Below are 15,677 nucleotides of genomic sequence, written 5' to 3'. Positions count from 1 at the left end.
CGTTTGAGAACTGCTTAAGTGGACACCTTATGAATTTTCCTTACATTATCTTGGTTTTAGATGCAGGAGGCTGGTAGGCTAACTCTCCTATCTTAAAATCCTCTTGTAAGACCTGGTCCTTAGAAGGTAAGATTTAGCAAAGTACAGACACAAGGCTTCAACCAAAACTATCAAAACCTATACAGCACAGAGAATCAAAATACAAAACCTACACAAGCTAAGGTCAGAATTCTCACCTGCCTCTGCTTCATTCCTAAAACATCTTTTGACATCAAAATGGGGAAAACTACAGGGAGCCGGTACATGGAAAATCCACCTAGACATCAGAGAGAGCATTGCCCTACATAGTTGGCGAAAGATCAGTGAATTTCTTCCTTATCTAGAAATGGCTTTGTAGTGTTGATGCACTGTGTTCCATGGCCTTCCCCAGAGATAGCTGCAATTCAGTAGTAGTAAAGTAAGTAACTAACAAAAACAGAAAGTACTCTGCACATCTTTCATAAGGGAAGTCCTTTGCACAGATACAAGTGATCTATGTGTATTTATAACCATGCTTTTATCCCTGACTTTTCTAACCCTAGATTCTTCTCTTAGACTGGAAGGCTTGTACAATAACTTTGAGAGAGGGGGAAAAACAATGTAGCAAAGAACATCAAAGAAGCCCAGCCAAAGATAAGCATTTTTATTTTATTTGTTTAAATGGGAAAAATTAAACAAGTACTTACATTTCTCCAACTAAATTCAATGAAATGTGGATGCATTTAACTTTGACTGGATCATTGCCTCAGTTTTCAAAGAAAGATAGGAAGACTAGCCTTTAACACATTTTTTACACAAAAATCCCAAAGTGAAGAGACGTGAAATTTGTAGATGTGCGTTTCATATCTACATTCACATACACAACTTACATGCAATACTTTTTTTTTTTTATAAATATTTATTAAAGTTTTTAAATATAAATGCACAAATAATAAACAGTCTTACTTCTATCACAGACATAATTTCATCACTTCTTTGGACTTCCTCACGTCTCCCGCTCCCATTTACATCGTTAAAAGTTTTTTCCAAACAAATTATCAACTTGTTTACAATCTCATGTCCACTCATTCAAATATAATCTAGCACTTCTTCCAAAAAATTTTTTATTTTCTTTAGTCTCACTTATCATCAAATTTCAAATCTAATTTAGTGGTGGCCAGTTTTTTATAATCTAGCATCCTTCTTAGCATTCAACCAAATTACAATGTTTTTGTAGATACTTCTTGAATTTCTCCCAGTCTTCCTCCATCTTCTCTTCTCCCAGGTTACGGATTCTGCCTGTCATCTCGGCCAGTTGCATATAGTCCATCAGTTGCATCTGCCACTCTTCCAGTGTGGGTAGATCTTGAGTTTTCCAGTTTTTTGCGATGAGTATCCTTGCTGCCGTTGTTGCATACATAAAGAATGTTCGGTCCTTCTTTAACACCTTCTGGCCGACAATACCCAGAAGGAAGGCCTCTGGTTTCTTAGTGAAGGTATACTTAAATACCTTTTTCAGCTCATTATATATCATTTCCCAGAAGACCTTCACCTTAGGGCATGTCCACCAGAGGTGAAAGAATGTTCCTTCGTTTTCTTTACATTTCCAACATTTATTATCAGACGAATGGTATATTTTGGCAAGTTTAACTGGGGTCATGTACCATCTATATATCATTTTCATTACATTTTCCTTCAGAGCATTACATGCGGTGAAGTTCAGCCCCGTGGTCCACAACCTTTCCCAGTCCTCAAACATAATGTTATGCCCAATGTCCTGTGCCCATTTTATCATAACCGATTTAACCATTTCGTCTTGTGTATTCCATTTTAACAGCAAGTTATACATTCTAGATAATACCTTAGTCTTTGGTTCTAACAATTCAGTTTCTAACTTCGATTTCTCCACCTGGAACCCTAACTTTTTATCATTTTTAAAAACTTCTTTAATCTGAGCATAATGTAACCAGTCTCGCACCTTATCCTTCATTTTCTCTAAACTCTGCAATTTCCAATTGTCTCCATCTTTTTCTAATATTTCCCAATATTTTGGCCATTTAGCCTCCATATTGGGTCTTTTTAGGGCCTTAGCCTCCAGAGGTGAGAGCCACCTTGGAGTTTTATTTTCCAGTAAGTCTTTGTATTTTGTCCAGACATTAAACACTGCTTTCCTGACAATATGGTTCTTAAAGGCCTTATTGATCTTAACTTTGTCATACCATAGGTATGCATGCCAACCAAAAGCATTGTTAAAACCTTCCAAGTCCAACACGTCAGTGTCTTCGAGAAGTAGCCAGTCTTTTAGCCAGCAAAAAGCTGCGGCTTCATAGTACAACTTTAAGTCTGGCAGGGCAAAGCCCCCTCTTTCTTTCGCATCTGTTAATATCTTAAACTTAATTCTGGGCTTTTTGCCCTGCCAGACAAATCTGGATATATCTTTCTGCCACTTCCGGAAGCACTCCGTTTTGTCCACGATCTGTAATGTTTGAAACAAAAACAACATTTTTGGCAATACATTCATCTTGATAGCAGCAATTCGGCCTAGCAAAGAAAGCTTCAATTTTGTCCAACTATCCAAGTCTCTCTTAATTTCAGACCAACATTTTTCATAATTATCCTTAAATAGACTCAGGTTTTTTGCTGTTATGTTTACCCCTAGGTATTTTACTTTTTTAACCATAGTTAGTTCTGTTTCTCTCTGAAACCTTTCCGACTCTATATCTGTCAAATTTTTTCCCAACACTTTAGTTTTCTGTTTATTTAATTTAAATCCTGCCACCCGACCAAAATCCTGTATCAGTTGTAATACTCTTTTCGTACTAGATTCTGGCTCCTGCAGAGTCAAAACTAGGTCATCTGCAAAAGCTTTCAATTTGTATTGTTTCGCTCCGACCTGAATCCCTTCCACCAACCGGTCCCCTCTGATCAAGTTCAAGAGCACCTCCAGAACCGAAATAAATAACAAAGGGGAAATCGGGCAGCCTTGTCGTGTTCCTTTTTCAATTTTGAACTCTTCTGTGACCACATTGTTAACTATTAGTTTAGCCTTTTGTTCTGAATATATTGCGTCAATCCCATTCTCAAACCCCCGTCCCACTCCCATTTCATTCAAATTTCCCTTCATAAATTTCCAAGAAATATTGTCAAAGGCCTTCTCCGCGTCTATAAAAATTAACACTGCTTTTGTATTTATATCTGTTTGCAAAAGTTCCAAAACGTCAATAATGTTCCTAGTATTTGCAAACATATGTCTGCCTGGGAGAAAGCCTGCCTGGTCTTTATGAATTACTTCATTAAGAACTCTTTTAAATCTACTTGCCAAAATGTCTGCAAATATTTTGTAATCCACATTCAGAAGGGAGATGGGACGATAGTTTTTAAGTTGTGTCTTTTCAGCTTCAGATTTTGGTATCAATGTGATAAAAGCTTCCTTCCACGATTCCGGCGCCTTCTTCCCTTCCATAATTTCATTACAGACCTCCATCAATGGTTGGATCAGATAGTCTTTTAATGTCTTATAATACTTGGAGGTCAGACCGTCTGGCCCTGGAGATTTGCCCAATTGCATGTTCTGGATAGCTTGTTCAATCTCTTGCTGTGTTATTTTGTTGTTCAGGATTAATCTGTTTTTTTGTGACAACTTTGTTAGTCCATTTCTTTCCAAAAATTGTTTAATCTCAACCTCATCTTGCGGCCCTTGAGTGTATAATTTTTTAAAGTATCTCTGGAAGCACTTTCTAATTTCCATGGGGTTCTGGATATTTCTTCCTTCAATTTCTAGGTTTGTAACTGTATTTAGTTTCTGTCTCTTCTTCAACTGCCAGGCTAGCAGTTTCCCACATTTGTTTGCCGATTCAAAAGTTTTTTGTTTCATTAATTTAATCTTCCATTCTATTTCTTGATTTATCAATTTGGAATATTGAGCTTGATACAGTTTAATTTCTCTCAGAATCGGCTGTGACTTCGGATTTGATCTTAATTTCTTCTCCAATTCTTTGATTTTCTGCAAAATCTTATCCTTCCTTTCATTTTGTGTTCTTTTCTTTACAGTGTTCTGTTGTATCAAGAACCCCCTCATCACAGCTTTGCTTGCGTCCCAGATAGTTCTTTTTTCCACCGTAGTGTTCATATTTATTTCAAAATAATCCTTTAGAGTTTTTTGGGCCTTCTTGACAATCTCCTGATCTCTAAACAAGCTATCATTCATCTTCCATCTAAAGGAGCCGGTTGGCAAAAATGTCATATCCATCTTCAGCGCATTATGGTCGGAGCAGGTCTTTGGGCAGATTTCCACTTTTCTGACCTTGGGTGCCAGACCTCTAGATATCCATATTTGGTCGATTCTTGTCCAAGTCAGTTGGGCTTCAGAGAAGAATGTTCCCTCTCTTCCCAGGGGGTTCTTAGTTCTCCAAATGTCAATCCAGTCCATATTGTCAGCCATTTCAAAAAAGGTCTTTGGCAGTCTGCCGTCTTTTGTAACATTTTGATTTTGTGACTTATCCATGTTTGTCGATACGACCCCATTCATATCTCCCATCATAATGATGTTGTTGTGGTCCAGATAGTCCAGCATAATCTCATGCAACTTCTTGTAAAATTCCGATTTCCCGTCATTTGGTGCATAAATTCCTAATATCAAAATCTTTTCTCCTTGATATTGTATCTCAATTCCTAATATTCTTCCATGTTCGTCTTTGAATAAGAATTTAGGTGACAGGCTCTCTTTTGCATATATCACCACTCCTCGCTTCTTTACTCTGTCCGAAGATATGAATTCTTGACCAAGTCTTTTGTTTATTAACACCTTTCTATGGAGCCTAGTCACATGTGTTTCTTGTAAGCAGATAATATCCAATTGTTCTTTTTTTAATATATGAAAAATTTTCCTCCTTTTTTCCGGGATGTTGCAGCCATTAATGTTCCAGCTCAAAAGTTGCAGAGACATCCTGAATAAATCTGGTTATTTTTCAAGGGGTGGTATCTTATTCAGAGGATCTTCAGGGTCCAAGGGTGCAGGTACCTCTGGTGTTTCAGGCCCTGGAAGTTGGTCAATTCCTTTGTGAAGGTCCTCTCCGTATACGTTCAGAAATTTATCTCTATCTTCCGATGTTCTGATTTTGATCTTCTTCCCTCTAAAAGTAAAAGATAGTCCTTGAGGAAATTCCCACCTAAAGATGATTGAATTCTTCCTTAGTAGTCTTGTCAACTCCAAATAGTTAGATCTAAGATCTAGCAGTTGTTTAGGAATATCCTTGTAGATCTCAATTCTTTTGTCCAAAATGTCCAGTGACTTTCCGTAGTGTAGGCCCAAAATCTTATCCCTTTCCTCCTTTGACCTCAGTATTATCAAACAGTCTCTGGGCTTCTCTTTCTTTAGAAGTCTTCCGAGCCTAAAAGCCGAAACAATTTTAAAATCCTTTTCCTCTAAACTCCAAAATTTGGAAAATTCTTTAGTCAAAAACTCAGCTAGGTTGCCTTCTTCCACTTCTGGTATTGCTCTTATCCTTAAATTGCTCTCCCTGTTCCGCAGTTCAAGCATGGACAAATAGGTCTGATGTTCACCTACTTGTTTGCAGAGTGGTCTTACCTCTTGTTACATGCAATACTAATATGCTCACACTACTGAAATATACAGACACAGCTGACCAACACTGGGATTGTGTTCCCTAGTCCTTTCTCTGCTTCTTTCTTTTCCACCAACAGCACACTGCCTTATCCCTCGGCCTTGGGAACTACTGTGGAGTTTTAAAATCTTTTGAGCAACTGGAATGTACATAAACATTCCACAATACCTTATGATCTGATAGGCATGGGCACCGACCCCAACTCAGCACTTTGTAAAGCAACCCAATTGAGCTGACCAGTTTGGAGGTTGCCAGATTCAGCTCAGAAGTCCAAGTCTATTTTGTTCCCCACACCCAAAGAGGGCAAAATTTGAAGGCATAGTAGAATCCTTCAGAGATAAAGCCTGCCAGATTACAGGCAAACAGATTCAAGGGCATTTGTGCTGGATATCTGTAAAATATGGGTTTTCTTCTAAGAAGGAATTATCTATACTTTCTTTTCATAATTGGATTAAATTTGCTAGCAAGGTTACCAATTTCCAGCTGCAGTTTCTTGCAAGCACCCCGTTGGAGGTGGGTGCAAAAGAAATTGCTTTAAAATAAAGTGGTACCTCGGGTTAAGAACTTATTTCGGTCTGGAGGTCTGTTCTTAACCTAAAACTGTTCTTAACCTGAAGCACCACTTTAGCTAATGGAAGAAAGATCTGAAATTTACTGCATGCTACACACTGAAAGAGAATTATATGAAAATGATCCATAGATAGTATTTAACTTAGATTAGATTGGTTAAGATGTATAATGTGGAATTGGACTTATGTTAGAAATGCAAAGAAATAGAAGAAACTTTTTTCCATATATGGTGGACATGCAAAAAAGTGAAAGTATATTGGGCAATGATATATAATGAGATGAACAAAAATATTTAAAAGAACTCCCCCCCCCCAAAAAAAAAAAAACCAGAAGCATTTCTGTTAGGAATTGTTCTGATTAAGGTTCCCAGGAGTCAGAAGAACTTATTCACATATTCAACAACAGTTGCTCAGATTTTGTTAGCCCAAAAATGGAAAGTGAGAGAGGTCACTAGTAAGGAAGACTGGCAATTTAAGATGATAGAATATGCAGAATTAGCAGGTCTAACAAGTAGAATAACAGAACAAGAAGAACAGATATTTAAAGAAGAATTGAATTTTTTTTTTGTCGAGTTATTGAAAAAAATTGTGCACAGTTAAAAATACTGGCAGTATTAAAGTAATTCAACAGTATATTTTGAACTGATGTAAGATAGGGAAACTAAATTAGATATATTAAAATATGCAGGAATGGTGGATAAGTCAAATGAACCTTGGAAGGGGAGAGAGTGAAGTTAATGAACACATGGTATAATAAAAGATGTCTAATTTGAAATGTAAAAGTTAATAAAAATATTCCTTTAAAAAAGCAAAAGAAATTGCTTGATCTCCACATGGGATTTGTGGGCAATTGGTTGGAAAACATCACAGTTGTATCTTTGGGTAAGAAACCTGCCACGCTGCAAAAAAATAAATCAAGGGGGTTTTGTGTTAGGCACCTTTAAAGTTGATTTTGAGGTGAGAAATACTAGAAGGGGTTCATTTTCTAGGTTAAAAAAAAAATTCCCACTAATCATAATCACAGAGGAGCTCTCTCGCCATCTCCTCAACCTGGCATCTTCCAGAAGCTTAGAGATATAAGTTTCATTCTCACAAATCTGCTCCATTCTCTGTGAAACACTGAGATTGGAGAGCAATGGCCCAGGCATTCCCTTCGATTACAAGACACCCCTGTGAGCTACAGCAGAGCTTTTCCTTCACATCCTATCTCCGCTTTGGTGTTTGCTCTCCTTTCCACTATCATTGCACCCTGGTGTTATGGCATTAGGGTAAAGCTTAAAGGTTCAGCAGATGCTTCTCTGTAGCATTATTTTGATGCCTGGATCTCTTTGGGGTCCCTTCTTTGTCTCACACCAACATTGTAGAGATGTTGCATCACCTCTGACAAACTCAAAATATCTCTAAGGCCTCCTGCTTCGTCTTGAGATCTGGGGTTTGTCTGAATCTAACACACCGCATAGTAACTGAGACACCCATTAGGGAAGACTCATTTCAATGAAATAAAGTTGGAGCTGTTATAATCAATAGCTATGGAGGTTTCAAAGACTGAAGCACATGTTTACTTTATTTAGTTGAGTTTGATTTGGGATAGAATGGGCCAAATAAAATCTGCAAATGTGCATGTTCTTATGTGTAAGTTGATACCTCATCAAGTCTCAATGGCATTATAGTTAGTGTCTTAAAAGATTACATAAACTTTATCCTAAATATTATTCCGAACCATATACTGGAAAACTCAGCAGTGGCCAGAGGACTGGAGAAGATCAGTCTACATCCCAATCCCAAAGAAGGGCAATGCCAAAGAATGATCCAACTACCGCACAATTGCACTCATTTCACATGTTAGCAAGGTTATGCTTAAAATTCTACAAGGCAGGCTTAAGCAGTATGTGGACCGAGAACTCCCAGAAGTGCAGGCTGGATTTCGAAGGGGCAGAGGAACCAGAGACCAAATTGCAAACATGCACTGGATTATGGAGAAAACTAGAGAGTTCCAGAAAAACATCTACTTCTGTTTCATTGACTACGCAAAAGCCTTTGACTGTGTCGACCACAGCAAACTATGGCAAGTTCTTAAAGAAATGGAAGTGCCTGATCACCTCATCTGTCTCCTGAGAAATCTCTATGTGGGACAAGAAGCTACAGTTAGCACTGGATATGGAACAACTGATTGGTTCAAAATTGGGAAAGGAGTATGACAAGGCTGTATATTGTTTCCCTGCTTATTTAACTTATATGCAGAATTCATCATGTGAAAGGCTGGGCTGGATGAATCCCAAACCGGAATTAAGATTGCCGGAAGAAATATCAACAACCTCAGATATGCAGATGACACAACCTTGATGGCAGAAAGCGAGGAGGAATTAAATAACCTTTTAATGAGGGTGAAAGAGGAGAGCACAAAATATGGTCTGAAGCTCAACATAATAAAAACGAAGATCATGGCCATCACCTCCTGGAAAATAGAAGGGGAAGAAATGGAGGCAGTGAGAGATTTTACTTTCTTGGGTTCCATGATCACTGCAGATGGTGACAGCAGCCACGAAATTAAGAGACGCCTGCTTCTTGGGAGAAAAGCAATGACAAACCTAGAAAGCATCTTAAAAAGCAGAGACATCACCTTGCTGACAAAGGTCCATATTGTTAAAGCTATGGTTTTCCCAGTTGTGATGTATGGAAGTGAGAGCTGGACCATAAAGAAGGCTGATCGCCGAAGAATTGATGCTTTTGACTTATGGTGGTGAAGGAGACTCTTGAGAGTCCCATGGACTGCAAGAAGATCAAACCTATCCATTCTGAAGGAAATCAGCCCTGAGTCTTCACTGGAAGGACAGATCCTGAAGCTGAGGCTCCAAGACTTTGGCCACCTCATGAGAAGAGAAGACTCCCTGGAAAAGACCCTGGTGTTGGGAAAGATGGAGGGCACAAGAAGAAGGGGACGACAGGACGTAGATAGAAACATCATCTGTGCTTGCAGAATGCAAGCTTCATTTCCTGGTAATTTCAAGGGTTTTCAGATGGCATGTGTACTCTACCTGCTACATTCAAGAAACAAACAAAAGGGGTTGGGGCTCTGTGGGCTAGCCCTCCCTCCACCACACATGGCAGCCATACCCCCAAATCTGCCAATCTGATGAATGGGAGAAGGGGCTCTATGGGGCCACCAGGCACATCAGCATCAGAAGGAAGGACTGTCTCACATGCCCCCCTTGAATGTTTCTTGCATGTGCAGGGGTATATGAACCTTCCTTGTACAAATAACCCTTTTATAAATCAATATGGACTGTATACAGTACTCTATTGTATCACTGCAGCTATTATTTGTGCAGTTGTAGATTAGCCTTACACATCCCCAGCAAGAGTATTAAAAGAACTGGCAGATGTGATCTCAGAACCACTGGCAGTCATCTTTGAGAATTCCTGGAGAACAGGCGAAGTCCCAGCAGACTGGAGGAGGGCAAATGTTGTCCCTATTTTCAAAAAGGGGAAAAGAGAGGACCCAAATAATTACCGCCCAGTCAGTCTGACATCAATACCAGGGAAGATTCTGGAGCAGATCATTAAGCAAACAGTCTGTGAGCACCTAGAAAGGAATGCTGTGATCACCAATAGTCAGCAAAATAAGTCATGTCAGACTAACTTGATCTCGTTTTTTGACAGAATTACAACCCTGGTAGATGAAGGGAACGCAGTGGATGTAGCCTACCTTGATTTCAGCAAGGCATTTGACAAGGTGCCCCATGATATTCTTGTAAAGAAGCTGGTAAAATGCGGACTTGACTATGCTACCACTCAGTGAATTTGTAACTGGCTGACTGACCAAACCCAAAGGGTGCTCATCAATGGTTCCTCTTCATCCTGGAGAAGGGTGACTAGTGGGGTGCCACAGGGTTCTGTCTTGGGCCCGGTCTTATTCAACATCTTTATCAACGACTTGGATGATGGACTCAAGGGTATCCTGATCAAATTTGCAGATGACACCAAACTGGGAGGGGTGGCTAACACCCCAGAGGACAGGATCACACTTCAAAACGACCTTGACAGATTAGAGAACTGGGCCAAAACAAACAAGATGAATTTTAACAGGGAGAAATGTAAAGTATTGCACTTGGGCAAAAAAAATGAGAGGCACAAATACAAGATGGGTGACACCTGGCTTGAGAGCAGTACATGTGAAAAGGATCTAGGAGTCTTGGTTGACCACAAACTTGACATGAGCCAACAGTGTGACGCGGCAGCTAAAAAAGCCAATGCAATTCTGGGCTGCATCAATAGGAGTATAGCATCTAGATCAAGGGAAGTAATAGTGCCACTGTATTCTGCTCTGGTCAGACCTCAACTGTGTCCAGTTCTGGGCACCACAGTTCAAGAAGGACACTGACAAACTGGAACGTGTCCAGAGGAGGGCAAGCAAAATGGTCAAAGGCCTGGAAACAATGCCTTATGAGGAACGGCTAAGGGAGCTGGGCATGTTTAGCCTGGAGAAGAGGAGGTTAAGGGGTGATATGATACCCATGTTCAAATATATAAAAGGATGTCACAAAGAGGAGGAAGAAAGGTTGTTTTCTGCTGCTCCAGAGAAGCGGACACGGAGCAATGGTTCCAAACTACAAGAAAGAAGATTCCACCTAAACATTAGGAAGAACTTCCTGACAGTAAGAGCTGTTCGATAGTGGAATTTGCTGCCAAGGAGTGTGGTGGAGTCTCCTTCTTTGGAGGTCTTTAAGCAGAGGCTTGACAACCATATGTCAGGAGTGCTCTGATGGTGTTTCCTGCTTGGCAGGGGGTTGGACTCGATGGCCCTTGTGGTCTCTCCCAACTCTAGGATTCTATGATTCTGTGTTCCTAATTTTCAATGCAAGTATGGATTGCATGCCAGGATTTGGCAGATAGCATGTTCATGTTCAATACATTTTGTGGTTGTGACTGGAAAGAAGAATCAAAAGGTGTCTGAAATTAAGCATGGGTCCCTCAGCCATCAAAGTGATTGTATATCTTCTTTTTTTAAAAAAATCCTCTTAACATATCTCCAGCATTGCTTGATAGTATCCTACTGCAACATGAAGATATTAAACTGTCAGTCAGTTCACTTTCCCAAAGCCAAACATTTCATTATCTTCCTACAAAAATCCAGAACTGTGCACTGAGTCAGTGACTCTCATTGTATTGAAGAAATAGACAATAGCTGAAGCCAGAGGGATTTTCCTTTGCACAAAGGTAGGTGGTACATTGCAAAAAGCCTTTCCCTTCACAAAATCCAACAGAGGAGATTACAAAAGAAATCTAATGAACAGCCTTTCCACTAGAGTTATGCAACTGTAGCTAAACAGTAACATTTGCAACTCCAGAAAATGTCCAGCTGCTGCCACAACACAGAACAGTAACCCACATTCACCAATGGAGGCTGGCTCTGAAAAGTGGCCCCCTGAAACTGACAGGTTGTCAGTTATAGAGGAGAAAAGTTTGCTTCCATTAACTGCAGCCTGTGGGGTGGACTCTCTTTCACCTTTTGCAGGGAGGCAGTGACACTCTTGAACAGACAGGTGTCTGGAGGCGGGTTTGGGATGGATGAGGGTGAATATGCTGACACTTAATCTAGGCAGAGGTGCTATGGGCAGGGAAACTGGCTGATCTGGATGAAGAGGTGTCACTGGCTCTGGAGGGGAATCCACTCCATCTGAAGGACCACATTTGCGGGGGGAGGGGGTTACTTCTGGATTCAAGACCTGTGCAGGCAGCATTCAGGAGTGACTTTTACCATCTTAGGCTGGAGTGTGGGCACAGCTGCAGCCATGCAGCCATGCACTTCACAACGGGCCAGCTTTAAAGACGATCCAGAAATCTCACCTGGTGCAAATGCATCCCTTCGTGTGCTTGTTGGGACCAGGTGATTAGAACATATTATGCCTATTCTATGCCAGCTGCACCAGTGCATTTCTGGCCCCAGTTCAAAGTGCGAGTTTTAAGGCCTCGAATAGTTTGGGGCCAGGTACCCCAAAGGATCCACCAGTGCCCACATGAAATTGCTTGCGCTTTAAGACCGACCGGCATTGGAGGCCCTTTTAATTTGCCCACCTTTGAACTCTGCTAGACTGGCAAGCACTGGGGGCCCCCCAGGTAGGAATGGGAAAGATCCCTGCCTGGAGAGCCACCTCCGTCAGTGCCAACAATGCTCAGCTAGACGGATTGTTTGGCTGACTCTGTACAAGACAGCTTGGCTTCCCCAGGTATATTTGTAGGCACCTTAAAAACATGTATCAAATCACATACCTGGGCCCTTGTTTGAATGGGGGTATATGCAGGCTGGCCGCTGTCCAACCCAGCCGTAGGTGTGCCACGGAAACTACTGTACTGTGATCCCAGCCAAATCCTGCCTTTTCTGTACACTACTTTTCACAATTAGCCAGTGGGGAGAAAGGTAGACTTGGCAGGACCGGCTCAAGAGATTTCAGTTCAGGTGGAAACCCCAATGGAGACTCGCCTCCCACCCAGCGTCATCCACATGGGGCGCAGGCCAGGGGGCAAGGAATGGGGGCTGTTCTTCGGGGAGGCACATGGGTCCGGTCTGCCCCAAATCTGTCCCCCTGAGATTGCCACCTCGCCTCTTGGACGGCGGGGTCGTCTTTCCCTCTCTCCAGCCCCAGAGAAGGCTGTCCCTCCACAGCCCCCTTCGGGGCTGGCAGAGGCAGAAGCCGCGGGGCAGAGGACTCCGCTCCCAGCACGCGGGGAATGGAGGCGCCGGGAAGCTGAAGGCGCAGCCGGAAGGGGACCGCCGCTCGCTCTCCGGCGGAAGGGCGAATCCGGGCAGGAGCCCCGCGCCCGCCAGGGAGGGCAAGCGAGATGGGGGGCGTCTCTGGAGGGGGAGCCTCTCGCCGCCGGGACCCCGCCCGCCCGCCCGCCCGGCCCCCAGAGCCCCCCACTCACCGGCCGCGACGTCCGGGCGCGCCGCCCGCTGGCCCCCCAAGGCGCCCGCCAGCAGCAGCAGCAGCAGCAGCAGCAGCAGCAGCGAGGCCAGGAGCCCCAGCTGGCCGGCCAGCCGCTCCCTCCTCCGCCGGCGAGCGGGGCTCTTGCTCGGCAGCAGCATCTCGGCCCGACCCGCCGCGCCGGCCAGGAGCGCCAGCCCACAAGCGCCGCTGCCTGCCTGCCTGCCCGCCCGGAGCGACCAGCAGTGCCGCCTCGCCTCGGCGCCGCCTCCCTCCCTCCCCGCGCCGCGGCCGGGAGGAGAGCGCCAGGCGGCGCGGCGGCGGGGGCGGCGGCGGGGGCGAGGCGCTGCGCCCTGGGCCGGGCTCCGCGGCGGGGGCGAGCGCTGGGCCGGCCCGGCAGCCCCGACCGAGAGACGGGGGTCGGGGGGGGGGGCTCGCCCGTCGCTCCGCCTCCTCCTCGGCGTCTGGCAAGCGCAGCCTCCGCCGCAGCTCCTGGCCGAGAGCTTAGCGCTGGTCTCCTTCCCGCCCTGGCAGATGGAGCAGCGCCGGGCCGAGCTTGGGGGACCCCAAGTGCCGGCAGCCAGAATGTGTCCCCCGCGCGCCCTGGCTGGCCCCGGCCCCTGGTGGATTTCGGACCGAGACGGGAGGCGTCCCGGGGCGCCCCTTTCCCCTCGCAACCCCGCTACACGCCTTGCTCGCTCGCCATTTGGGGGCGGCGGGCGGCTGAACGTGTGAACGCTCGGCCCACCAGTGTTCCGCTCGGGAAAGGGCAAGTGGGCAGTGGAGATCCAAGAATTCTGTCCGTGGTGTTAGATCAGGTTTGGCTCGTTCACGCACCGTCTGATGTTGCTGTCATCAGCTGCACGTGTGAACCAGTCCGGAGAGAGCCCTGGTGACCCCCTCTCCCCGCTAAACAGGTGTGGTAAAGGTGGCAAAGCTGAGCCCTTAAAACATTTCATTTTATGAATTCTGCATTGGCCATTGGGGGGAAAACCCCGAGAGCGAGCGATTTTTTTACAAGGTAAGATTTCCTTCCCTCCAGATCAGGGCTGTACAACTGGCACAAGCAGATCCAAGAGATGTGTCTATTCTTTGAGGAATATTACATGAAACAGCGGGGGATGTTGGTGGGGGTGTAAATGAGGGGGAGCACAGGCTCAGGGCACAGATTTGCATACAATTTGCATCAACATGGCTGGAGGGTGGAAGTCTCACTAGCACTGCACCCAGGCAGTATTTATAAATATGTATATTATTATTATTGTTAGAATTAGAATTTATATACTGCCCTATTCCCGGGGTCTCAGGGCGATTCACAGACTAAAATCAAGATATAAAAATATTTTTAGCGATCTATTAAAACAGAGCAGGAAGGGTCAAGAACAAAAGACCCAGGACCACCTGGGCAGCCCCTAACATTACCCGTGAAACAGGCAGGGGATCTAAGTGGTATGGCTGGATTGCCTTGCAGTGGCAAAGAGGATGTGGGGTGTCAACTCTCACAGAGCTGGCGGTTGCTCCTTAGCATCCTCCATGCTGTCCCAGGGGGTCCTGCAGCTGCAGTCACACGCTGCAGCAGGTTCCTGGAGCAACCTAATGGCTCGGACCAGCCTGTCTCCACAGGGCGGGCATGGGTTTTCCTCTTGGAAAAATAGGGTGGATAAGGAAGCCTCAGACACAAAGATGGAATACTGACACCTTGAAACTGGATTTTGATATGAATAAAACATGAGAAATTATCAATATGGATTCATTGACATCAGCATCTTGAGTAGAGGATGATGATGGTGATGATGATTCTGATTCCCCACCCATCTGGCTGGGTTTCCCTAGCCACTCTGGGGAGCTTACAGCTTATTATATAAAACATAATAATATTATATATTTATATAAAACATAATAAAGCATCAAACATTAAAGCTTCCCTAAATAGGGCTGCTTTCAGATGTCTTCTAAAAGTCAGATAGTTGTTTATTTCCTTGACATCTGATGGGAGGGCGTTCCACAGGGAGGGCTACCGCTACCCTCTGCCTGGTTCCCTGTAACCTCGCTTCTCCCAGGGAGGGAACTGCCAGAAGGCCATTGGAGGAGGACCTCAGTGTCTGGGCTGAGTGATGGCGGGAGACGCTCCTTGAGGTATACGGGCTGAGACTGTTTGGGGCTTTAAAAATCAGCACCAACACTTTGAATTGTGCTCAGAAACACACTGAGAAGGCAGTAAATCAAAGTTGTTGTTTGTTATAGTTCCTTTTTCTTCCAAGTTTTTCTAAACACATTCCCTCAACGTGTTTCAGGCAGCATTTCTTCCTCAGGGATCCACCGCAATTTAAAAAGACACCATAGGAAGCAGTGCTTGCCAACCGATGGTTAAAGCCTGTCTTTAAAATATTCAGCATAACATCTATATTCATAGAAGCTTTTTATAGCCCTCTTGCTATTTAAATATTAACAACCCACGAGATTATATTCAGAACCCACTGTCAGTGGTACAAAATCATCATCTAAGGCAGGGGTCAGCAACCTTTTTCAGCCGTGGGCCGGTC

At 43.9% G+C, this 15,677-nt stretch overlaps 1 protein-coding gene across 3 annotated transcripts in view; it reads right to left on the bottom strand.

Annotated features, from left to right (window-relative positions):
• The window catches only part of SLC24A3 (solute carrier family 24 member 3), a gene marked incomplete at its 5' end in the record, with an annotated part of 170,946 nt that extends 156,949 nt beyond the window's left edge, over nt 1-13,997 (bottom strand). For 2 of the 3 annotated variants that reach the window (XM_081872738.1, XM_081872739.1), the window contains one exon: nt 13,972-13,997. In XM_081872738.1, coding sequence (XP_081728864.1) covers nt 13,972-13,990 — 19 coding nt within the window. Of the gene's footprint in view, nt 1-13,135; nt 13,296-13,971 lie in introns of those variants that run through there. The other variant, XM_081872737.1, reaches the window with a different exon arrangement.
• Between the last annotated feature and the right edge of the window lie 1,680 nt (nt 13,998-15,677).

Source organism: Podarcis erhardii, assembly GCF_964252035.2.
Source record: "Podarcis erhardii genome assembly, chromosome: 8".
Classification (NCBI taxonomy): Eukaryota; Metazoa; Chordata; class Lepidosauria; order Squamata; family Lacertidae; genus Podarcis; species Podarcis erhardii.
Note: the sequence above shows the minus strand (reverse complement) of the source record. Positions and strands in the feature narration are given on the sequence as shown.